Raw genomic sequence first — 23456 nt, 5'->3', positions numbered from 1 at the left:
CGTTCCCCCCTTCTTCCCTCCCCCCTTAGTCCTCCCTCCCCCCGCTGGGGTTGGGGCTGTTCCCCCCTTTAGTCCCCCCTCCCCCCCCGCGGAGGGTGGCGCCGTTCCCCCCTTCCTCCCTCCCCCCTCCAGGGGGCGGGGCCGTTGCCCCTCTTAGTCCCCCCTCTTCCCTCCCTCCCTCCTGGGGGCGGGGCCGTTCCCCCCTTCAGTCCTCCCTCCCCCCCCCCCCGCAGAGAGCGGTGCCGTTCCCCCCTTCTTCCCCCCTCCCCCCGCGGAGGGTGGAGCCGTTCCCCCCTTTTCCGTCCCCCGGCGTGGCTGTTCCGCGTCGGGGTCCCCCTCCCGCCGCGGGCGGCGGCGGCGGCGGCGCGGTGACGTCACGGCGGCGGCGGCCCCTCCCCCTCCCCCTCCGTCTCGGCCCGGCCCGGCCCGGCCCGGCCCGCGCGGCCCCTCCGTCCGTCCGTCCTTCCTTCCTTCCTTCCTTCCTTCTTTCTTTCCTTCCTTCTTTCCTTCCTTCCTTCCTTCCTTCCTTCCTTCTTTCCCCGGCCTGGCCGACATCCGGGTCCCGCCGCGCGCCGTCCGGGTTGGGCCACTATGGTCATGGCGGAGGGCACGGCCGTGCTCAGGAGGAACAGGCCCGGCACCAAGGCCCAGGTCAGCCCCACCCCACCCCCGCCACCGGGGGACGGGCCCCGGAAGGACGCTGGCAGCGGTGCAGCGCTCACTAGGCGCCAAGCGCTGGGGGGGGGATGGAGAGGAGGGCACGAGGAAGGGTCGTCCTGGGAGGAGAGGAGGGGGGCGTGGGGGAGGGGGTGGGAGGTGGGAGGAGGGGGTCCATGGGGGAGGGGGAGTTGGGAGGGAGTGGGAGGGGAGGGGAGGAGGGGGCCCGTGGGGGGAGGGGGTGCATGGGGGGGATGGGAGAGGGGGCCTGGGGGTGGGCTGGGAGGAGGGGAGGGGGGGCATGGGGGGATGGGAGGGGGGGCATGGGGGTGGGCTGGGAGGAGGGGGGGCATGAGTGGGCTGGGAGGAGGGGAGGGGGGGCATGGGGGTGGGCTGGGAGGAGGGGGTCCATTAGGGGAGGGGGCGTCATAGGAGGGGGACCCATGGCGGGAGGCGGAGCGGTGCAGTGGGCCGAGAGGAAGGGGCATCCTGGAAGATGGGGAGGGGGCGGAGGAGGAGGAGGAGGAGGAGGAGGAGAGCCGTGCCGTGGGATGAGAGGAGGGGATGCGGCCGACGGATTGCCGTGGGTGGGGGGTCGTCCCGGCCCTCTTGTCGTCCCCCCGCGCCCGTCTCCATCCCCGGGCCGTCGTCAGCCCGCCCGTCATCCCACCTGTCATTCTGTCATCTCACTCGTCATCCCACCCGTCATCCCACCTGTCATTCTGTCATCTCACTCGTCATCCCACCCGTCATCCCACCTGTCATTCTGTCATCTCACTCGTCATCCCACCCGTCATCCCACCTATCCTTCTGTCATCCCCCCCGCCATCCCGTCATCCCACCTGCCATCCCACCCGTCATCCCTTATCCTTCATCCCCTCCCCCCCCCAGGGCCCGGCCCAGCAGCTGAGGAGGCGCGTCGGCCTGGTCCGGCCGGTCCGGTCCTGCCCCCGCCGCGGTCCGGTCCGCTCCGGTCCGGCAGGTTCCTTCATCGTGTCCCGGCCCGTCGGGCGTAAGCTCGTTGCGGGCGGGGGACGTCACCGTCGACGGTTCTAGCGTCCGCTCCCAAACCCTCGGTCCGGCGCTCCGCGGGACGAACGGACGACCCGCTGGCCGGGTGGACGCCGGGAAGCCGGTCGGTTCCATTTTGGTTTTCCGGTCCGCGCCGACCCTTATCGGAAGGGGGGCCCGTCGCAGCGGCCGCGGGGACGTCGCCAGGATGGTGGGAAAGACAGAATAAAGGGAGGGGAAGAGAGGGATCGCATGGGGGAAAGGACGTTTTCCTCGCCTCCTCTCGCCTCGAACCGCGGACTCCTGTGGCGTTTTAGATTTTTCGCAGCCTCCGAAGGAACCCGTTTACTTATTCGGTCTATTTCTCGGGGCGGTTTCGTCAGCTAAAAATACCGGGAAGTTCAGGATGTTGAAGGGAAATATTTTTATTCTCTCCTTTTGTTCCTTAAAGGCTATTCCTGCCTCCCCAACCCCCCCCCTCCCTTTTTCACATTCCCTCCAGGATTTCGTGTCCAAACTCGAATTCATCTTCCCTCCCGCGACCTGTCTTCCAGATAATAAAAATGATAGCGATGATGGGGTGTGTTAAGCGCTTACTGCGTGCCAAGCACCGTTCTAAGCGCTGGAAACGTTCCCCTCCCCGTCGTCCTTCCCGGGCGTCTCCCTCGACGGCGGGGTCCTTGTTCCTTTCTCTCCGTCAACCTCCGTTTTTTCGGTCGGTCGCCGGTTCTTCCTCCACCGCGTTTTGAGCGTCCGTCCCTTTCCCGTCCGCCCGCGCGGCCGCGGTGGGGCCCCATCCCGACACGACTCCCGCTCCCGGCCTCTTCCTCGTCCGGTCCGTCCTTCCCCTGCCCCTCGGTTGTCTAAAACCCGGGCCCGGAAGCCACCGTGCCAGCGGTCGAACGCGCGCCGCCGTCCCAGCGATCGATCGGTGGTACTTATTGAGCGCTTCCGGAGACCAGACCACCGGACTGGGACGCACGGTCTAAGTGGGAGAGAGGGCAGCTGTCGAACCTCCATTTTACGGGCGAGGCGGGAAGCGAAGTGACTTACCCAAGGTCACGCAGCCGGCAGAGAAGGGATCAGAATCCAGAACCCGTGACTCCCAGGCCGGGGCGCTTTCTCCTCGGCCACGCTCCTTCTACGCATCCCCCCGCTCCTCGGAAACCTCTTAATCGTCCCCCCGTCCCCCGTCCCCCTTCGCCTTAAGCAGGAACTCCTGCCGGTTGCCTTCGAAGGCAGTCTCTCGGGTAATGATGATAATGATTGTGGTATCGGTTAAGCAGCGCGGCTCGGTGGAGAGAGCCCGGGCTTGGGAGTCAGAGGTCATGGGTTCGAATCCCGGCTGTGCCGCTTGTCCGCTGGGTGACCGTGGGCAAGCCGCTTCACCTCTCTGGGCCTCGGTGACCTCGTCTGGAAAATGGGGATGAAGACCGTGAGCCTCGCGTGGGAAAACCCGGTGACCCCGGACCCACCCCAGTGCTCTGCACATAGTAAGCGCTTAACGAATACCAACATTATTATTATTTATTATTAAGCGCTTACTGTGTGTCGGACACTGCAGTAAGCGCTGGGGTGAACGCAAGCCAGTCGAGTTCCCGTCCCACGTGGGGCTCGCATTTTTCGGCCCCCATTTGGCAGATGAGGGAACCGAGGCACAGTGAAGCGACCGGCCCAAGCTCACCCGGCAGCCGTGTGGCAGAACCGGGATTAGAACCCAAGACCCTCTGGCTCCCAGGCCCGGGCTCATTCTCCACTCTCTCCTCCCACTCTGCTCCAGCTCGTCAGCACTCATCCGGCTTGTTCTCCCGTCCCCGAATCCCACGTGGGACCGGATTCTCCCGTACCTACCCCACCGCTCGGCGCAGCTCTGGGCCCTTCATCAATCCCGTCATTTATGGAGCGCCGAGCGGGTGCGGAGCACTGTACTAAGCGCCCGGGCGAGGACGGTACCCAATAAACAGGCCCGTTTCCTGCCCACAGGGAGCTGGAAGTAGCATCGTTAGCATAATCATCGCCCCTGTTATCATCCTCCCGTCTTCTGGGAACGCCCTCGGCCTTAATATCCGGGAAAACCCCGGCTCTCCTCAGCTTCCGAGCCCTGCCGAAATCCCGCCTCTTCCCGGAGGCCTTCCGTGATGAATCTTCCCTCTTCCCGGCCCGCGTCCCTCCCGGCTGGTTCTGACCCCGCGCGCCGGCCCTTTTCTCCTGGGAACGTTATCCAGCCTCGGCTTCCCTGAGGCCCGCGGCCCCCTCCCGGTTCTCCTCCCGCCTCTCCGGCCGACTCCCCCTCCGCCCCCCACCCCCTCCCTGGGGGCGTCCATCAAGGCTCACTTTGGGGTCTCCGTCCACACCCCCTCCCTGGGAGAACTCATTCCCAACCGCGGCCTCCGCTCCCACCTCCGTGCCTATGATTCCCAGATCTCCCTCTCCGGCCCTCATCTCTCTAAGAGGCCGGGCTTGGGAGGCAGAGGCCTTGGGTTCTAATCCCGGCTCCGCCCGCTCGTCTGCTGGGTGACCCTGGGCAAACAAGCCGCTTCACTCCTCTGCACGTAGTGAGCGCTCAATAAGTACGATCGAAAATACGGTCCTCTGGGCCTCAGTGACCTCATCTGTAAAATGGGGATCGAGACCGTGAGCCCTACCGGGGACGAATCGATGACCTCGTATCTCCCCCAGCGCTTAGAACGGTGCTTGGCACCTAGTAAGCGCTCAACAAATACCATCACTATTGTCCCCTCCTGCCTTCGGGACGTCTCTACTTGGATGTCTTGCCGACACCTCAAATAACGATGATAATAGTTGAGAATAAATAAACTTGAGAAGCAGAACGACTCAGTGGCGAGAGCCCGGGCTTGGGAGTCAGAGGACTTGGGTTCTAATCCCGCCTCCTCCACTTGTCTGCTGGGTGACCTTGGGCGAGTCAGTTCACTTCTGGGCGTCAAGTCACCTTGTCTATAAAATGGGGATTAAAAGTGTGAGCCCCACGGGGGACAAGCTGATTACTCTGTAACTACCCTAGCGCTCAGAACAGTGCTTGGCATATAGTAAACGCTTAACAGACACCATCGTTATTTATTATTGTTGTTATTAACCTGCCCCAAACCGAATTCCTCACCACCCCACCCAAACCCAGTCCTCCCCGTGACTTTCCCGTCACTGTAGGCGGCACCGCCGTCCTCCCTGTCTCACAAATCAGCCACCTTGGCGTCATCCTCGACTCGTCTCCCTCCTCCAACCCGCACGTTCAATCCGTCAGAAGGTCACGGGTTCTAATCCCGGCTCTGCCACTCGTCTGCTGTGTGACCTTGGGCGTGTCACTCTGGGCCTCACTGACCTCATCGGTCAAATGGGGATGGAGACTTTGAGGCCCGGGTGGGGACAGGGAGGACAGGGACTCTGTCCAACCCGATTGGCTTTTATCCACGTCAGCGCTCAGTACAGTGCCTGGCACAGACTAAGCACGTAAATGCAATTATTATTATTATTATTATAACCACCCAGCCCGCCCACTTTGCCCCTCTAGTGCCAATCTCCTCACCGCACGTCCATCTCGTCCGTCTCGCCCCCGTCCTCCCTCCGGCCTGAGTCTTTGTGGGCAGGGGATTTGTCTGTTAATCTAGTGGACTTTCCCCAGCGTTCCGTCCGGTGCTCGGCACACAGTAAGCGCTCAGCAAGTATGATTGAATGGATCAGTCGATCGGCGGTATTTATTGAGCGCTTCCTCTGCCGGGCACCGTGCTAAGCTCTTGGGAGACCGCTGAACACGTTAAGCGCTCAATAAATAGCACAGGTCGGGTCAGCACTGAGTCATTTCAGCAGGTGGCACTCTGCCTCCTCAACCCTCTGTTCATTCGTCTGTATTCATTTATTATTTTGACGCCGTCGTATTTATTGACTTGTTTCGCCGCCTGTCTCCCCCCCTTCTAGACCGTGAGCCCGTCGTGGGCGGGGGTGGTCTCTGTTGCCGAATCGTACTCTCCAAGCGCTTAGTACAGCGCTCTGCCCGCAGTCAGCGCTCAATAAATCCGATCGAATGAATATTGAACGCTTACCGTGTGCAGAGCGCCGTACTGAGCACTCGGGAGAGGACGACAGAACAAGAAGCGGACGCGTTCCCTGCCCACGAAGAGCTGACGGTCTAGAGGGGGGAGACCGACATTAGGATAAATGAATTCATCCCTTTAATCAGGTTTAGTGAGTGCTGACTGTGTGCAGAGCACTGCACTGAGCACTTGGGAGAGGACGATAGAGTAATAGACGGACACGTTCCCCGCCCACAAGGAGCTGAGAGTCTAGAGGGGGAGACGGACGGGAAGAGGGAGAAATAAATGAGGGATGTGGGCGGAAGCGGTGCGGGGCCGGGAGGGGGGGATGAAGAAAGGGGGCGAGTCGGGGTGACGCGAAGAGAGCGGGAGAAGAGGAAAGGAAGCACCTGTGTCTGTCTTTTAATAATAATAATAATAATAATAATAATAATGGTGGTATTTAAGTGCTTACTATGTGCAAAGCACTGTTCTCAGCACTGGGGGTGGGGGTACAAGGTGATCAGGTTGTTCCCCGTGGGGCTCACAGTTTTCATCCCCATTTTACAGCTGGGGGGAACCGAGGCCCAGAGAAGTGACTTGCCCAGAGACATGCAGCTGGCAGGCGGCGGAGCCGGGATTAGAACCCACGACCTCTGACTCCCAAGCCCGGCCTCTTGCCGCTGAGCCTTTTCACGGCACCCCTTCCTCCTCGCTGTAATTGAGGGTCTCTGTCTCCCCCATTGTAAGCTTGAGGGTTATTAATAATAATAATAATAATGGTATTTGTTAAGCGCTCACTATATACCAGGCACTGTACTAAACACACCGGGGTGGATACCTGTTTACTTGTTTTGATGTCTGTTTTCCCCCGTCTAGACTGTAAGCCCGGCGTGGGTAGGGATTGTCTCCCTTCGTTGCCGAATTGTACTTTCTAAGCACTCAGTACAGTGCTCTGCCCACAGTAAGCGCTCAATAAATACGATGGAACAAATGAATGAATGCGCGTAAACCAGGATGGACACAGTCCCTGGCCCCCGTGGGGCTCTGAGTCTTCATCCCCATTTGACAGATGAGGGAACTGAGCCCCAGAGAAGTGAAGCGACTTGCCCAAAGTCACCCACCAGACGCATGGCGGAGCCACGTGGCTCAGTGGAAAGAGCCCGGGCTTGGGAGTCAGAGGTCACGGGTTCGAATGCCGGCTCCTCCACTCGTCAGCTGTGTGACCTTGGGCAAATCACTTCACTTCTCTGGGCCTCGGTTCTCTCATCTGTCAAATGGGGATGAAGACCGTGAGCCTCACGTGGGACAACCTGATCACCCTGTATCTCCCCCAGCGCTTAGAACAGCGCTCTGCACATAGCGCTTAGCAAATCCCAACATTATTATTATTATCAACCCACAACCTCCAACTCCCAAGCCCGGGTTCTTGCCACTATGCCACGCTGCTGCTCCGTGAGCCCCACGTGGGCCGACTTGATGACCTCGTATCTACCCCAGCGCTTAGAACAGCGCCCGGCTTAACAAATACCATTATCGTTAGTATTAATAATAATAAGGGGACCGCTGCCAGGGCGAGTCGCAGCGCCCGCCAAACAGAGCAGCTGTAGAGTCAGTGGCCGTCTGTCGCACGCAGAGCTGAGCCCTTCTCCCCTCTGTGGAGAAAAACGGCCGCTTCCCGGCGCCCTGCATCCGAGGCGGGAGCCGGCGGATTGGGATCGTCCGGCCGGGACGTCCAGCCCATCCCCGCCGCAAAAGGTCGGGGAACGGAAGCCGGAGGGACGGATGGGGTCGGATCGGCGTGGGCCGCCGCCCTTCCTCTCGGCCTCCGGCCTTCCTGGAAAGGTACCGCCCCGACCGTCACTCGGGGGTATTTTCTGAGCGCCTCCGGCGTGCCGGAGTACGGTCCGGAGCGCTTAGGAGGAGTCGGCGGAAGCGTCGGCCGCCCGGAGAAGCAGGGCCGCGACGATCCCGGCGGCCGAGGGGGCGGCGGGACGCGTCTTCCCCCCCGGGCGGAGGGCCGAGGGGGGGTCCCGCTCGCTGTCCTCGGGGGGCACGGGCGGCCAAAGAGGGGTCTCCCTCAGCGCCTCACGGTCCTGGAGAAGCGGCAAGGCCTAGTGTCAAGAGGCCGGGCTCGGGGGTCAGAGGTGGTGGGTTCGAATCCCGCCCCCCCCTCCCCCCGCCACTCGGCTGCCGGGTGACCTTGGGCAAGTGGCTTCACTTCTCTGAGCCTCAGTTACCTCCATCTGTCAAACGGATCACCTTGGATCCCTCCCAGCGCTTAGAACGGTGCTTTGCACGTAGCAAGCGCTTAACGAGTGCCGTCGTTCTTATTATTAGAGAAGCAGCGTGGCTCAGTGGAAAGAGCCCGGGCTTGGGAGTCAGAGGTGATGGGTTCAAATCCCGTCTTTGCCACTTGTCAGCTGGGTGGCCGTGGGCGAGTCACTTCACTTCTCTGTGCCTCAGTGACCTCATCCGTAAAATGGGGATGAAGACCGTGAGCCTCCCGTGGGACGACCCGATGACCCTGTATCTCCCCCGGCGCTTAGAACGGTGCTGTGCACATAGTAAGCGCTTAACAAATACCAACATTATTATTATTATTATTATTATTCACTTCTCCGGGCCTCAGTTCTCTCATCTTTTAAATGGGGATTGAGACTGTGAGCCCCACCTGGGACAACCTGATGACCTGGTATCTACCCCAGCGCTTAGAAGGGTGCTTAGCACATAGTAAACACTTAATGGGGAGAGTTTTAATCAAGTTGGACACAGTCCACGTAGGGCTCACACTCTTAATCAACATTTTACAGTTTTGTCCCAACCTGTCCTTTCCTGGTTGAGGCGCGAGCGGGACCGGGCGGATTTTCTCCCCGTCAGCCTCCTGCCAGGCCTCCCCCACTTGGCCGTAATTCCGCCCACAACCCCCTCCTCGGAAACCGCCGAGGGCTCCTGGTTTCCCTACGCATTTAATAATAATAATAATAATAATAATAATAATAATTATGGTAGTCATTAAGCTCTTACTCTGTGCCGAGCACTGCGCTGGGGGAGATACAATTGCCCAAGGTCACAGATGAGTGGCAGAGCTGGGATTAGAATCCTCGACCAGACTCCCAAACCCAGGCTCTTTCCGCCAAGCCACCCTACGACGTGGCTCGGTGGAGAGAGCCCGGGCTTGGGAGTCAGAGGTCATGGGTTCGAATCCCGGCTCCGCCACCTGTCAGCTGGATGACTGCGGGCAAGTCGCTTCGCTTCTCTGGGCCTCAGTGACCTCATCTGGAAAATGGGGATTCACCGTGAGCCTCACGTGGGACGACCCGATGGCCCCGTATCTCCCCCAGCGCTTAGAACAGTGCTCTGCACACAGTAAGCGCTTAACCAATACCGACATTATTATTACTGTCTCATTGCCGGCCGGGCCTAGTGGCTAGAGCACGGGCCTGGGAGCCAGAAGGACCTGGGTTCCAATCCCCGCTCCGCCCCTTGTCTGCTGGGTGACCTGGGGCAAGTCACGTCCCTTCTCTGGGCCTCAGTTGCCTCGTCTGGAAAATGGGGATGAAGATTGGAAACCCTACGAGGGACGGGGACTGTGTCCAACCCAGTTTGTTCGTATCCACCCCAGCGCTTAAAGTACAGGGCCTGGCACATAGTAAGCGCTTCACAAATACCATAATCATTATTATTATTACTCCAGCTCACAGCTCAAAGTAGGCACTTTATGAATGCCGTAACTATTTTAGCCGTTGGCTATGTGGTGAGCACTTTTGTCCTTTGGTTAACTTCTCTGTGCCTCAGTTCCCTCATCTGGAAAATGGGAGCCTGAAGACTGGGAGCCCCATGTGGGACGACCTGATCACCTTGTATCCCCTAGCGCTTAGAACGGTGCTTTGCACATAGTAAGCGCTCAATAAATGCCATCTTTATTATTATTACCCATTTGATTTTTGACAGATCTGGTCCATTTCTTTCCCCAATGTGATCTCAAAGGCAGGAAGCTCGTCCTCTTTCCTTCTCTTCTTTTCCAAACACCTTTCGGTGTTTCTACAAGTAGTAGATGCTCAGTAAATGCGTCGATGGTTTTTCACCGAAAGAGAAAGCGGATCCCTCATGGTCGTTTACAGACCTCGTGCGGGTTTTCTCTGTGTTCTTCTGGACGATACGGAAGGCGGGTAACCCGTTCAAACGCGGCCCAGAGGATTTGAAATGGCCGGCGGCGGGAATTCCGTCAGATACCTCCGCGGGCGCGTTCGTCGACGTCTTCTTTCTTTTTGTAGGATTTCTACAATTGGCCTGATGAATCCTTCGATGAGATGGACAGCACGCTAGCTGTTCAACAGGTAACCTTTTTGGGTTTTTTAATTCTCCCCCTCCGTCGGAAATCCCCGTCAGACTTTCCCCCGGAATCCTGGTCCGGAAACAGGACCTCCTGTGAGATCGTCGCCTGTCTTACTTGTTTTCTTGTCTCTCTCCCCCAACTTCTAGACTGTGAGCCCGTCGTTGGGCGGGATTTGTCTCTCTCTGTTGCCGAATTATACCGTCCAGGCGCTCAGTCCGGTGCTCTGCACACAGCGAGCGCTCAGTAATGAATAAATACGCCGGAATGAAGGAAAGAACTGGCGGTTTTCCTGGCACACAGAGAGTAGTTCTTCGCTAAATCCGATCCACGCCTCTGAGGCCAGTCGGATTCTCCGGGCGTCCAGGGCCACGGGCCTGGAAGTCGGGACGGGCTGAAGGGAAGGAGGATCCGGGCGTAGCGCGGGCCGGGAAGACCCGGCCGGAGACAGACGGCCGACGGGAAGGGAGCTCTCCTTTCCTCCTTCCCTCCCATCCCGGCGGGCGGCGGCCCGGCTCCGGCTTCCGCCCGTCGTCCCGTTCCCGGTTTATCGCGCCGAGGGAGAGGGCACGAAGGTCGGGCCCGCCCCGAGCGTCCCGGGTGGCCGAGCCCGGCTCGCCAGCCGCTTGGCCGGCGCCCGGGTCCCGGCGGGGCTGGGGGTGGGACACGGCACAGGTTGGCCCAGCTGCTTCCTCTTTCTTCTCTATGGTATTTGTTAAAGTGCTTACTGTGTGCCAGGCACTGTACTAAGCCCTGGGACGTGTACAAGCAGATCGGGCTGGGCGCAGCCCCTGTCCCCCACGGAGCTCACAGTTTTCATCCCCGTTTTGCAGATGAGGGAGCTGAGGCCCGGAGAAGCCAAGTGACTTCTCCCAGGTCCCCCAGCAGAGAAGTGGCGGAGTCGGGATTAGAACCCAGCTCCTCCTGACTCCCAGGCCCGGGCTCTAGCCGTGCTGTTTCGCAGCTCCGGTTCCAACCCTAGGGTCTTGGGTTGGTTAATTTTTTTTAATGCTGTTTGGTAAGCGTTTACTAGGCGCCAGGCACTGTACGAGACGCTGGGTTAGATACGAGGTCATCGGGTTGGATTTAATCCCTGTCCCCCATCGGGGCTCACAGTCCCAATCCCTAATCAATCGATCGATCCATTCATTGTCGTATTTCTTGAGCGTTTACTGTGTGCAGCCCACTGTACTGAGCGCTTGGGAAAGGACAGTACAACGATAAACGGCCACGTTGCCTGCCCACAGCGAGCTTACAGTCTAGAGGATGGGGTGATTTACAGATGGGGACACTGAGGCCCAGAGAAGTGAAGGGACTCGCCCAAGTTCTCACCGAGCAGACGTTTGGCAGAGTGGGGGAATTAGAACCCAGATCCTTCTGACTCCCAGGCCCCGGGGTCTAGCCGCTAGGCCGCACCGCCTGTGGGAGTGACGTTCATTCATTCATTCAGTAGTATGTATTGAGCGCTTACTATGTGCAGAGCACTGGACTGGGCGTTTGGAATGGACAATTGGGCAACAGATAGAGACCATCCCCGCCCAATGACGGGCTCACGGTCTAATCGGGGGGAGACGGACGGGCAAAAACAAGACAACATAAGGACGATAAATAGAATCAAGGGGATGGACACCTCATTAACTAAATAAATAGGGTAATAAATAATATATACAAATGAGCACAGTGCTGAGGGGAAGGGGGAGGTTGAGGGGAGATTATTGGCAAACCAGCTCCTTTTCCTTCATTCAGTTGCATTTATTGAGCACTCACCGTATCCGGAGCACTGTACTAAGCGCTGGGGTGAGGACGATAGAACAATAAACAGACACGCTCCCTGCCCGCAACGAGCTGACAGTCTAGAGGAGGAGACAGACATGAACAGATTAGATTGTGCGCCCATCAGCGGGCAGGGACCGTCTCTATCTGTTGCCGATTTGTCCATTCCAAGCGCGCAGTACAGTGCTGTGCACATAGTAAGCGCTCCATAAATACTATTGAATGAATGGAGATAAATAAATGGGGGATGTGGACCTAAGCGGTGCGGGCCTGGGAAGGGGAATGAAGAAAGGGAGCAAGTCAGGGTGACGGAGAAGAAGACGGGAGGGTGCAGTCAGGGAAGGCTTCCCGGAGGAGTTGGGCCTTGAACAGGCGCTTAGTACAGTGCTCTGCGCACAGTAAGCGCTCAATAAATACGACTGAGTGACTAAGGCTTTGAAGGGAGGGAGAGTCTCTGCCTGTTGGATTGGAGGAGGGAGGGTGTCCCGGGCCAGAGGCAGGACAGGGGCCAGGGGTCGGCGGCGAGAAAGGCGGATAGATGGGTGGCCGACAAATCTCGTCATCCCGGAGCGTTGGGGGAGGTGTTTTCCACCCCGAATCGTGGGCCGTTTGGGTCGTAGCCGGTCTGAACCCCGAGACTCCGACGGTTTGTCTTTCCACGGTGGGTTTAGCGGCACCTTAAAGGCCCCCAGGTCCCCCCAGGGGGACGCCAGCCCCGGCCGGACCGCCGAGCCGCTCTCTCTCTCTGCTCTCCGGGCCGCGGCGTGGACGGCCCGGCAGCGCCGACCGTAATAGTTAATGTTCATAGTAACGGTTTTTGTTACGCACTTACTATGTGCCGGGCACCCTCCTAAGCAGCGGGGTAGGTGCGAGATTCATTCAGTCGTATTTATCGCGCGCTCGTATGTGCAGAGCACTTACTGAGCGCTTGGGAGAGGACGACAGAGCAACAAACCGACGCATTCCCTGCCCACAACGAGCTCAGTGTAGAGGGAGAGACAGATATTAATAGAAATACATAAATGACAGACATCCACACAGATCTGTACCTGTGTGCTGCAGGGATGAATGGGAAACAGCGTGGCTCAGTGGAAAGAGCCTGGGCTTCGGAGCCAGAGGTCATGGGTTCGACTCCCGGATCTACCGCTTGTCAGCTGCGTGACTGTGGGCGAGTCACTTCGCTTCTCTGGGCCCCCGTCACCTCATCTGTAAAATGGGGATTAACCGTGAGCCTCACGTGGGACGACCCGATTCCCCTGTATCTACCCCGGCGCTTAACAAATACCAACATTATTATTATTATTATTATGAACGAAGGAGCAGGTCAGAGCGGTGCAGAAGGGAGCGGGAGAAGAGGAGAGGGGGGTGCAATCAGGGAAGGCTTCTCGGAGGTTGGACGCGGGCCCTGTCCCACAGGGGACTCATGGTCTAAGTAGGAGGGAGAACAGAGATTAAATCCCGATTTTATGGCTAATGATAATAATAATGAGGGTGGTGGTGGTTAAGCGCTTACTATGTTCCCAGGACCCTACTAAGCGGTGGGGTAAATACAAGATCACCAGGGTGGGCACAGTCCCTGTCCCACACGGGGCTCGCGGGCTAAACAGGAGGGACAACAGGGATAGAGGGACCCCATTTTACGGGTGAGGAGACCGAAACTGTTGTCTTCCGGGTGACCTCGGGCAAGTTGCTTCCCTTCTCTGTGCCTCAGTGACCTCGTGCGTCCAATGGGGATTCAGAGCGCGAGCCACCCCGTGGGACAGGGACTCTGTCCAACCTACCCCGGCACTTCGTACGGCGCCCGGCGTGTAGCAAACGCGTAACCGATAGCATTTGGAACCCTCCCCGCCCCCGCCAAAAACGTGCCCCGAGTCATTCAGTGGGCCAGTGGGAGATCCGGGATTCGAACCCAGGCCCGTGCCCTTTCCACTCGGCCGCGCGGCTTCTCGCGGAAGATGCAGCGAGAAGCAGCGTGGCTCAGTGGAAAGAGCATGGGCTTTGGAGTCAGGGCTCATGAGTTCGAATCCCAGCTCTGCCACTTGTCGGCTGTGTGACTGTGGGCAAGTCACTTAACTTCTCGGTGCCTCAGTTCCCTCATCTGTAAAATGGGGATTAAGACTGTGAGCCCCACGTGGGACAACCTAATTCCCCTATGTCTACCCCAGCGCTTAGAACAGTGCTCGGCACATAGTAAGCGCTTAACAAATACCAACATTATTATTATTATTATTATTATTATTATGATGCCCGGAGCCGTTGCGGCGGTGGGAAAACGGATTTCGGAGAGATGCCGAGGTGGAGCTCTCCTGCCCGGTAGAGGCTCGGAACCGCGGCTGTGCCAGCGCGACGCCGGATCCCCCGTTTCGAAATGAAACACGGTGACGTGAAAGTTGAAACGTTTGGGGCTCGTTTGTTTTCGAAGTCTGTCCTACCAATTGCGTCCGAAAGACTGCATCTTTTTTTTTTTTTAGGTAACTAACTACCGAGCTTAATTTAGATAACCACCGGGGCCTTCTTCTTTTCAGTACATTCAGCAGAACATCCGGGCAGACTGTTCCAATATCGACAAAATCCTTGAACCCCCCGAAGGTCAAGATGAAGGCGTCTGGAAGTATGAACATTTAAGGTAGGCGTTTACGAAAGGAATCTCTGAGTAATAAAACCCCGTAATAGCGAGGACTCTAGATTGCACTTTATTGTTATCATCAGTAGTGGTGATTTTCATTATTATCATGGTGATACTTGTTAAGCTCTTTTGGGGGCCAACCGCCGTACTGAGTGCTGGGGTAGATAAGCAGTCGGTCGTATTTATTGAGCGCCCACTGTACGCAGAGCGTCGTCCTAAGCGCTGAGGAGAGGACAACAGAGCAGACGCACTCCCTCGATTCTGTCTGTCGCCATCGTTCTCGTCCGTCCGTCTCCCCCGATCAGACCGTGCGCCCGTCAGAGGGCAGGGACCGTCTCTATCTGTTACCGATCTGTCCATTCCAAGCGCTTAGTACAGTGCTCTGCACATAGTAGGCGCTCAATAAATACCATCGAATGAATTCCCTGCCCGCTACGGGCTTACGGTCGCTAGGACGCAGTCTCTACCCCCCCCCAGGGAGAACGGGTTTTGAATCCCCGTTTTCCAGATGGGGAAACTGAGGCCCAGAGAAGCGAAGTGACTTGCCCAGGGTCCCACAGCGGACAGGCGGCCGAGCCGGGATTAGAACCCGTGACCTCCTGACTCCCAAACCCGTGCTCTGGCCACTACACAATGCTGCTTCTCTGTGCCGGGCACTGTACCAACCACCGGAGCAGATAGAAGCCGCTCAGGTTGGACACCGTCCCCGTCTCACACGGGGCTCGCACCTCTAGTCCCCGTTTTCCAGATGAGGAAACCTGAGGCCCAGGGAAGCGAGGTGCCCGGGGTCACTCGGCAGACACGGGTCAGAGCCGGGATTAGAACCCAAGTCCTCCGACCGCCAGGCCCGGGCGCTACCCACTGGAGAAGCAGCCTGGCGTAGCGGGCAGAGCCCGGGCCTGAGGGTCGGAAGGACCCGGGTGCTAATCCCGGCTCCGCCTCTCGTCTGCTGTGTGACTTTGGGCAAGCCACCTCGCTTCTCTTTTTTCCTCAGTTCCCTCATCTGTAAAACGGGGATGTAAAGTGTCCTTTCCAAAGCGCTTACCACAGGGTGCTGCCCACCCTAAGCTTCCAGTAGACACCACTGAGGCCACTTGCCTGTTCTTTACTGTTAACCTTTATCGCCATATTTAAAATCTTCATGTAGCCTGTTGGCCATTTTGGCATTTCCGTCCACATAGGATATTTGGCCGAAGGCCTCCTCTGTTCATTCAGAGGAGCGTAGTTCGGTGGGCAAGTGGTTCAAGTGCATTTATTGAGCGTTCGCTGTGTGCAGAGCGCTGTGCTAAGCTGTTGGGAGAGGACGGTACAGCTGCGAACGGACACATTCCCTCCCCGCGTCGAGCTTCCCCGCGGGGTGTCTCGATGTCTCGATGTCACCCGCGGGGATCAAGAGCGTCGACCCCACGTGGGACTTGGACCCTGTCCGACCTCATTAACTTCTGTAATGATAATAATAGTGACATTTGTTAAGCACTTACTATGTGCCAGTCTCTGTACTAAGCGCAGGGGTAGATAGAAGGTAATCGGGTCGGACCCAGTCCCTGTCCCCCGTGGGGCTCACCGTCTCCACCCCCCTTTTGCAGACGAGGGAACGGAGGAAGAGAAGTGACTTGCCCAAGGTCACCCAGCAGACAAGTGGCGGAGCCGGGATCAGAACCCATGACCTTCTGACTCCCAAGTCCGGGCTCTAGCCCTACCGTCTCCCTCCTGGGCGCTTGGTACACGTAGTAAGCGCTTAACAGATGCCGTGGGAAAATAAAACAAAAGCAAGCTCTCCCCTAAGGCTGAAATGGAGACCACGCTTGACTTTTTCACCAGTTCGCTGGGTCGTGTTCTACCCGATGAGCTCGTGTCTACCCCGGCGCTTAGAACAGCGTTTGGCACATAGTAAGAGCTTAACAAGGTACGGTAATAATAATTATGACGTCAAAGAGAGTGAGTCAGGGAGCGTCTGCGGCGCGATGATGGCTTTGAAGAGAACGGCGCTTTGAATCCGAGCGACGGGATCTGTGGTTCAGGCGCTGCTCGGGAAGCCTTAAAATGGAGGAATTCTCCAAATGCCAACTGTCTTGTTTATATCTTTATTTTTAGGCAGTTCTGTCTCGAGCTTAATGGGCTTGCCGTCAAGCTTCAGGTAATCTGTATTCCGGGCAGGATCCAACAGAACGGATCTCCGTCCCCGTCTCTCTCTCCCTCTCCCCCTCTCTCCTTCCCACTGAAATCTTGGGCAAAAGTCGTGACGCCGTCCTTTACGTTTTTGCTACCGGTTGTTCTTACGGGTGGCTTTTCGCTTTCGCCTTCTCCTAAAATCGTCTCTGGGCCTCACCTTTCAGACTCCCCCTCGCCCCCATCTCTCCGCTGACCTCCGCTCCCCCGGGCCGCGGGTCGAGGGGAGAATCGGGCCCCCCCCCCCCCCCCCCCCTCGGTTGCGCTCCGTTTCCGTCAGCCGGGGCCCGTTATTTTCCCAGAGCGAGTGCCACCCGGACACCTGCACTCAGATGACAGCCACGGAACAGTGGATTTTCCTGTGCGCCGCTCACAAAACTCCCAAAGAGGTGAGCGTCCCCCCGGGCCCCGCCGCGGCGGGAGGAGGGTGGGCCTTCTCCCCCAAGCTGGCCGGCGGGGGCAACTAGCCGCCCGCGCCCCATCCTCCGTTTGCCGGGACGCTCCGGGGCGGCGGCGCGAGTCTGTCCCCGCTCCCCCGGGCCGGGGCGGGCGGGAAAACCCGCCTGAAGGGATGGAGGGCCTCCTCGGCCGCTCCTTGAGGGCGGGGCCTCCCCCGGGGTGGCGGGGCGCGAGGGTCACCCCGGGGGGCCGGCAGCCGGCGGCCGCGTTCGCCGATCCCCCCCCCCGTTCCGGACCGGACGGAAGCGGCGCCCCCTTCGAGAAAGAGCCCGGGACTGGGAAACGGGAGCCCTGGGTTCTCCGCCACCTGTCCCGTTTTCCTCATCGGCGGAAGGTGGGACGGCTGTGGAGTCCCCGCTCTCCCTCCCACTTAGACCGAAGGTCCCGCGGCTGGGCGGGTGGGCCGCACCTGGGTCTGCTCCTCTTACAGCTCTCCCAGCTCGTAGCGCGCCACGTCCTAAGCGGGTTTTGGTGTGATTTTAAATGGCACGCGTTCAGTGCCTACTCTGGCCCTGTACTAAGCGCCGGGGTAGATGCCGGCTGATCGGGTTGGCCACGGTCCGTGGCCCACGTGGGGCTCCCGGTCTTCATCCCCATTTTGCAGATGTGGTAAGCGAGGCCCGGAGAAGTGAAAGCGACTTGCCCGGGGTCACCCGGCGGACGGTGGCGGAGGTGGGATTAGAACCCGGGCCCTTCTGACTCCTAGGCCCCGCTGCTCCCTGGGAAACGATACAGATGCTACCCCAGTTATCCTTTCTCATCGTCATAATCACTGTGGCATTCGTTAAGCGCTTACCGTGTGCCGGGCACTGTACTAAGCACTGGGGTGGATACAAGCGAATCACGTCGGTCGCAATCCCTGGGGGCCCAGGGTCTCAGTCCCCATTTTCCAGATGAAGTCACTGAGGCCCAGAGAAGTGAGGCGACTTGCCCGAGGGCACCCAGCGGACCAGTGGCGGAGCCGGGATTAGAACCCGTGACGGCGCGACGCCCGGGCCCTGACCACAACGCCACGCTCCGTCTCGTCGCCGTGATCGAACCCAAACGGAGCCCTTTGTCCAACCACTTCTCCTTCCCGGGGAAGCCCCAGGGGACGTCTGGCGTCCCGCTCCCAGGCTGCGGCCTCTTCCTCCCGGACGCCGAGGGCCGAGGCGGGGCCGGGGGACCGCAGACTCCTCCAAACGCTTAGCGCGGCGCTCCGCACACGGCCGACGCTCAGTAAATGCCACCGACGGGCCACGGGAGGATTTGGGAGAATGGGACGTGCCCAAACTCAGTTTTGAGGGGTGTTTATTTTTAATTTAGACCTGGATTCTAATTCCGGTGCTGCTACTTTCATTCGGTAGTGTGTCTTGAGCGCTTACTATGTGCAGGGCACCTGCCTGCCGTGTGACCTTGGGCAAGTCACTTCACATCTCTGGGCCTCGGATCCCTCATCGGTAAAATGGAAATTCTGACCGTGAGCTCCGTGGGGGACACGGGCTGGGTCCATCCTGATTCTGAGTTCGTCGTGAAGAGGGATTGGGTCTGTTTGTTGCATTGTCCTCTCCCAAGCGCTTAGTACAGTGCTTTACGAGGGGGCAGGGTTCTGAGGACCCCCCCCCCCCCCCAGAGGAGGATCGGGGTGGGGGAGGCTGCCCGGGGAGATGGAGGGATGGGTTTGTCGCTCCAGAGAAGCTGATGTTTGTTCTGGAGGATGGTGTTATTAATAATTATTATGGTATGTGTTAAGTGCTTACTGTGTGCTAAGTGCTGGGGTAGGTACAGGCCCAGTGAAGTGACTTGCCCAAGGTCGCCCAGCGGACAAGTGGCGGAGCCGGGATTAGAACCCACGTCCTCTGACTCCCAGGCCCGGACTCTTGCCACCAGGCCGTGCGCGGGGCAGATTCCCCGTTTGGGTTGCCCCCGTGAAGTTTTCCAATCCTAGTTAAACGGCGGCTTCCTGGGAATCAGGCAGGGAAGCAGTGTGGCCTAGTGGAAACAGCCCGGGCCCGGGAGTCAGAGGATCTGGATTCTAATCCCGGCGCCGCTACTCGCCCGCCGTGTGACCGTGGGCAAGTCGCTTCACCTCGCTGGGCCTCGGTTCCCTCATCGGTAAAAGGGAAATTAAGACCGTGAGCTCCATGTGGGACACGGAGTGTGTCCATCCTGATTATAATAATAATAATTATAGTATTTGTTAAGCGCTCACTATGTGCCAAGCACTCTTCTGAACGCTGGGGTAAATAGAAGGTAATCAGATTGTCCCGCGTGGGGCTCACAGTCTCAAGCCCCGTTTTCCAGACGAGGTGACTGAGGCACAGAGAAGTGAAGTGACTTGCCCAAGGTCACACAGCAGACAGGTGGCGGAGGCGGGATTAGAACCCACGACCTCTGACTCCCAAGCCCGGGCTCTTCCCACTGGGCCACGCTGCTCCTCCTGAGCTCGTTGTGATCAGGAGATGTGTCTGTCTCCTTGTCCTCTCCCGAGCGATAGCGCAGTGCTCTGCACACGGTAAGCGCTCAATAAATACGAGTGAATGACTCAGTCCGGATCTACCCCAGTGCTTAGCACGGCGGCCGGCACGTAGAAGACGCTTGCCATCCCAGAAAAAGAAAATAAAGAAGTTAAAAGAGTGTACCCTTGGGAGGCGTTCCCAGATGGGAAGAGGAGCGGACCCTGTCCGAAATGGAGCCCGGCGGAGAAAGACGTGGGCGGGGATGATGTGTCGTCCCCTCCCAGGCGCTCAGAACAGCGCTTGGCACGTAGGAGGCGCTCAGTAGGTAGCATCGATCGCTGCCCTGCTAACGTGTGTGGTTCCTCTGCGTTTCTGGCAGTGTCCCGCCATCGACTACACCAGGCACACGTTGGACGGGGCTGCCTGCCTGCTCAACAGCAACAAATACTTCCCCAGCAGGTAAAACTCGGGGTCTCCCCCCCAAAAAAGGGGGTGTCTCCCAGCTCATCGGTGGGCGAGGGGAGAGTGGGGGGGCCGGTGGAGGTTTCGGGGGCGGGGGGGGGGGCTCCGACCCGGCTCCGAGCGACGCACGAGGCTCCCCCGGCCGCACCGGGTGGTCCTTTGTCCGACCTCCGACCCCCGACCCGCCCAGATGCCCCCGCGCGGATTGGGGAGCGGGGCCAGACTCGATCGCTCCCTCGACGGGGTCTCTCGAGCGCTTTCTGTGCGCAGAGCGCTGGACCTGCGCGCTTGGGAGAGTCCAGTCCGGCCGAGTTAGCCCACCCGTTCCCCCCCTCCGACCGCGACGAGCTTCCAGTTCATTCACTCATTCGATCGGATTTCTTGAGCGCTGTGTGCGGAGCATTCATTCGTTCAGTAGTATTTATTGAGTGCTCACTATGTGGAGAGCACTGTACTAAGCGCTCGGAATGTATAATTCGGCAACAGATAGAGACAATCCCTGCCCAGTGACGGGCTCGCAGTCTAATCGGGGGAGACAGAGGGACAAAAACAAGACAACGTGATCACGATAAACAAAATCAAGGGGATGGACACCTCAGTAACAAAATAAATAGGGTAATAAATAATATATACAAATGAGCACAGTGCTGAGGGGAGGGGGAGGAGCAGAGGGAAAGGGGGCTCAGCTGACACCGTACTAAGCGCTTGGAAAGTACAGTGGTAAAGAGAGGCAATCCGTGGCCACGGGCTGACAGAGGGAGGACGCCGAGCCAACCCCGGGTCCTTTGGGGGTGAGGACGGGGGTGATTCCAGAGAAGGCTTCAGGTTTCCTTTAGTTCTTGGGGTCACCCTGCCTCCTGGGAGGGGTCGGCGGGGGCGGGGGCGGTGCCTGAGATCCAGGGGAGAGAGATGAAGCAGGAAATACTAATAATAATGGTATTTCTTAAGCGCTTACTCTGTGCCGAGCACCGTTCCGAGCTCTGGGGTAGCTACGAGGTCATGAGATTGTCCCACGTGGAGCCCACAGACTCCATCCCCGTTTGCCAGATGAGGGAACCCAGGCCCAGAGAAGTGAAGCGACTTGCCCAGAGTCACGCGGCGGGCGGGGGGGCCGGGCCGGGATTCGAACCCACGTCCTCGGACTCCCAAGGCCGGGCACTGTCCGCTAAGGGGAAGCAGCAGACGCTAAGGGCGTGGAGCTACCTACCGGGCGGGCGGGGCGAGCCTTAGAGGCACTCAGAGGGGGCGGACCCCAGCGCAGCGTGGGCGCAGGGCGAATAGGGCGGGGGGAGGCGAGTGAGAGTTTAGCCCCAGGAGGCATCCCGGGGGGGACGCGGACGCGGGGAGGGCTTCGGCCGTGGTGGGGGCGTGGGCCGAGGGAAGTCGGGGCGGGGGGACGGCCGGGCCCGTGGCGGCGGGGCGCGAGCGAGGGGAGCGTCGGGGGGCGAGGCCGGGCCTCCCCCCGGGCAGACCGGACCCGGCGGGGGGGTGGCTGGAGGCGGCGCCTCCCTCGTCCCGGGCGGAGGGGAGAGCCGCCGTGGCCCCCCGGGGAGGCCCCGGTGACCCCCCCGAGCGGCCTCGTTGCAGGGTGAGCATCAAGGAGTCGTCGGTGGCCAAGCTCGGCTCGGTCTGCCGTCGCATCTACAGGATATTCTCCCACGCTTACTTCCACCACCGGCAGATCTTCGACGAGTACGAGGTGAGCGCCCGGGCGGCCCGGGCCGCGGGGGCTTTGGGCGAGGCCGGTCGGTCGATGGCCCTTGGCGAGCACCGCCCGCGGGCGGAGCACCGGACCGGACGCTTGGGAGCGGACGGGGGTGATGCCGGCTTCCGCTCGGCGCTTCGGGCGCCGTTCTGAGCGCCGGGGGAGGGTCAGGCCGATCTCGGACCCCGGCCCCGTCCCCCGAGGGGCTCCCGGGCCTCGTCCCCGTAGATCGGACGAGGGAGCCGAGGCACGGAGGAGCGATGCGACTCGCCCGAGGTCCCACGGTAGACAAGGGGCGGAGCCGGGAGGAGGACCCGGATCCTTCTGACTCCCGGGCCCGGGCTCTGGCCGCGCGGCCAAGGACGCTCTGTATCTGTTCAGCGCATACCGTGCGCCGAGCACCGTGCCTAGCCCCGGGGGACATCCGAGCTAATCAGGTTGGACCCGGTCCCTCCCTCGCCCGGGGCTCCCGGTCTTCATCCCCGTTTGACAGATGAGGTCACTGAGGTCCGGGAAAGTAAAGTGACCGGCCCAAGGTCACGCAGCAGCCAAGGGGTGAGAACCCACGTCCTTCTGACTCATTCGTTTGTCCAGTCATCCAGTTGTATTTATTGAGCGCTTACTATGTGCAGAGCACTGTACTAAGTGCTTGGAAGGGACAGTTCGGCAACAGATAGGGACAGTCTCCCTGCCCAGTGACGGGCTCACGGTCTTATCGGGGGAGACGGACGGACAAAAACAAGACGACCCACTCATTCAGCCACATTTATTGAGCGGGCCTTGTGCCGAGCACTGGGGCCGATAGGAGGTCATCGTGGGGCTCCCAGGCTTCATCCCCATTTTCCAGGTGAGGGCGCCGAGGCCCAGAGAAGTGAAGTGACTGGTCCAGGGTCACCCAGCTGATCAGTGGCGGCGGCGGGGGGATTAACACCCGCGACCTCTGGCTCCCCAGCCCGGGCTCTCGCCGCTGAGCCCCGCCGCCCGGGCCCGGGCTCCCCCGGCCCGGGGCCGTCGGGTTGGCGGGCGGCAAATCCACCTCTCTCTCCTGTCCCCTTCCTCCCCCGCCACAGAACGAGACCTTCCTATGTCACCGGTTTACCAAATTCGTGATGAAATACAATCTGATGTCCAAAGACAACCTGATCGTGCCGATTTTGGAAGAGGAAGTCCAGAACTCGGTGTCCGGGGAGAGCGAAGCGTGACGAGATCCTCCCCCGGAAAGCGCCCCGAAACGCCGCCCCCCCCCCCCGATTCCGTACTGTACATACCATTTTAGACACTTCAATCACGTTATCCGTATCCTAGCTTCTCCGTTTAGAGCCGTCCCCGTCCGCCGCGCGTCGCCTTTTCAGACGGGGAGGCGTCCGAGCCGTTCAGGAGCCGTGTATTCACCGGCGGCCCTCGTGGCTTTTAAATAAGATGAGCCCTCTCCGTTTACGCCGCCCGTCGAATAAAAGAATTGACCCTTCTCTAAAACCGCCGCCGAAACCCAATCGTCGGCTCGCGATCGGCGGCGGGCGGGCCCGACCCGTCCGAGACGGGGGGAGGCTCGGCTCGGCCGCTCGGCCGTCCGCTGATGGGACCCGCCCGCGCCCTGCCTCAGTTTCCGCTCCTAGATCGAGACGTCTCGGCGGAAGCTCCCGGGCCGTCGCTCGAAATCGAGACTTCTCACGCGACGTCGCGCGTGCCCCTGACTTTCGCTCGCCGTCGATAGGCCGGACGGTGCGTGTCCGATTCCCCCCCGCCCCGCCGCCGGTCCCCAGATATCACGCCGTCCCCGCCCTCCCTCCCTCTT

General features: G+C 59.6%; 1 protein-coding gene across 2 annotated transcripts; it reads left to right on the top strand.

The window, feature by feature from the left end:
- The first annotated feature begins 460 nt into the window (after window positions 1-460).
- On the top strand, window positions 461-23137 carry LOC100086778 (MOB-like protein phocein). Of its 2 annotated transcripts, XM_029069165.1 has the most exons (8): window positions 462-651; window positions 9971-10033; window positions 14328-14428; window positions 16523-16565; window positions 16900-16986; window positions 19874-19953; window positions 21544-21655; window positions 22732-23137. In XM_029069165.1, the coding sequence occupies exons 1-8, from the start codon at window positions 592-594 to the stop codon at window positions 22861-22863; spliced, it is 678 nt and encodes a 225-aa protein (XP_028924998.1). In that variant the 5' UTR covers window positions 462-591; the 3' UTR covers window positions 22864-23137. The 2 variants fall into 2 exon arrangements, with proteins under 2 accessions (XP_039768462.1, XP_028924998.1); XM_039912528.1 differs by lacking the exon at window positions 9971-10033 and having other exon boundaries at window positions 461-651.
- Window positions 23138-23456: the final 319 nt, after the last annotated feature.

The sequence above is a fragment of the Ornithorhynchus anatinus genome, chromosome 7 (assembly GCF_004115215.2).
Source record: "Ornithorhynchus anatinus isolate Pmale09 chromosome 7, mOrnAna1.pri.v4, whole genome shotgun sequence".
Classification (NCBI taxonomy): Eukaryota; Metazoa; Chordata; class Mammalia; order Monotremata; family Ornithorhynchidae; genus Ornithorhynchus; species Ornithorhynchus anatinus.
This window is presented reverse-complemented; position numbering and strand designations above follow the sequence as displayed.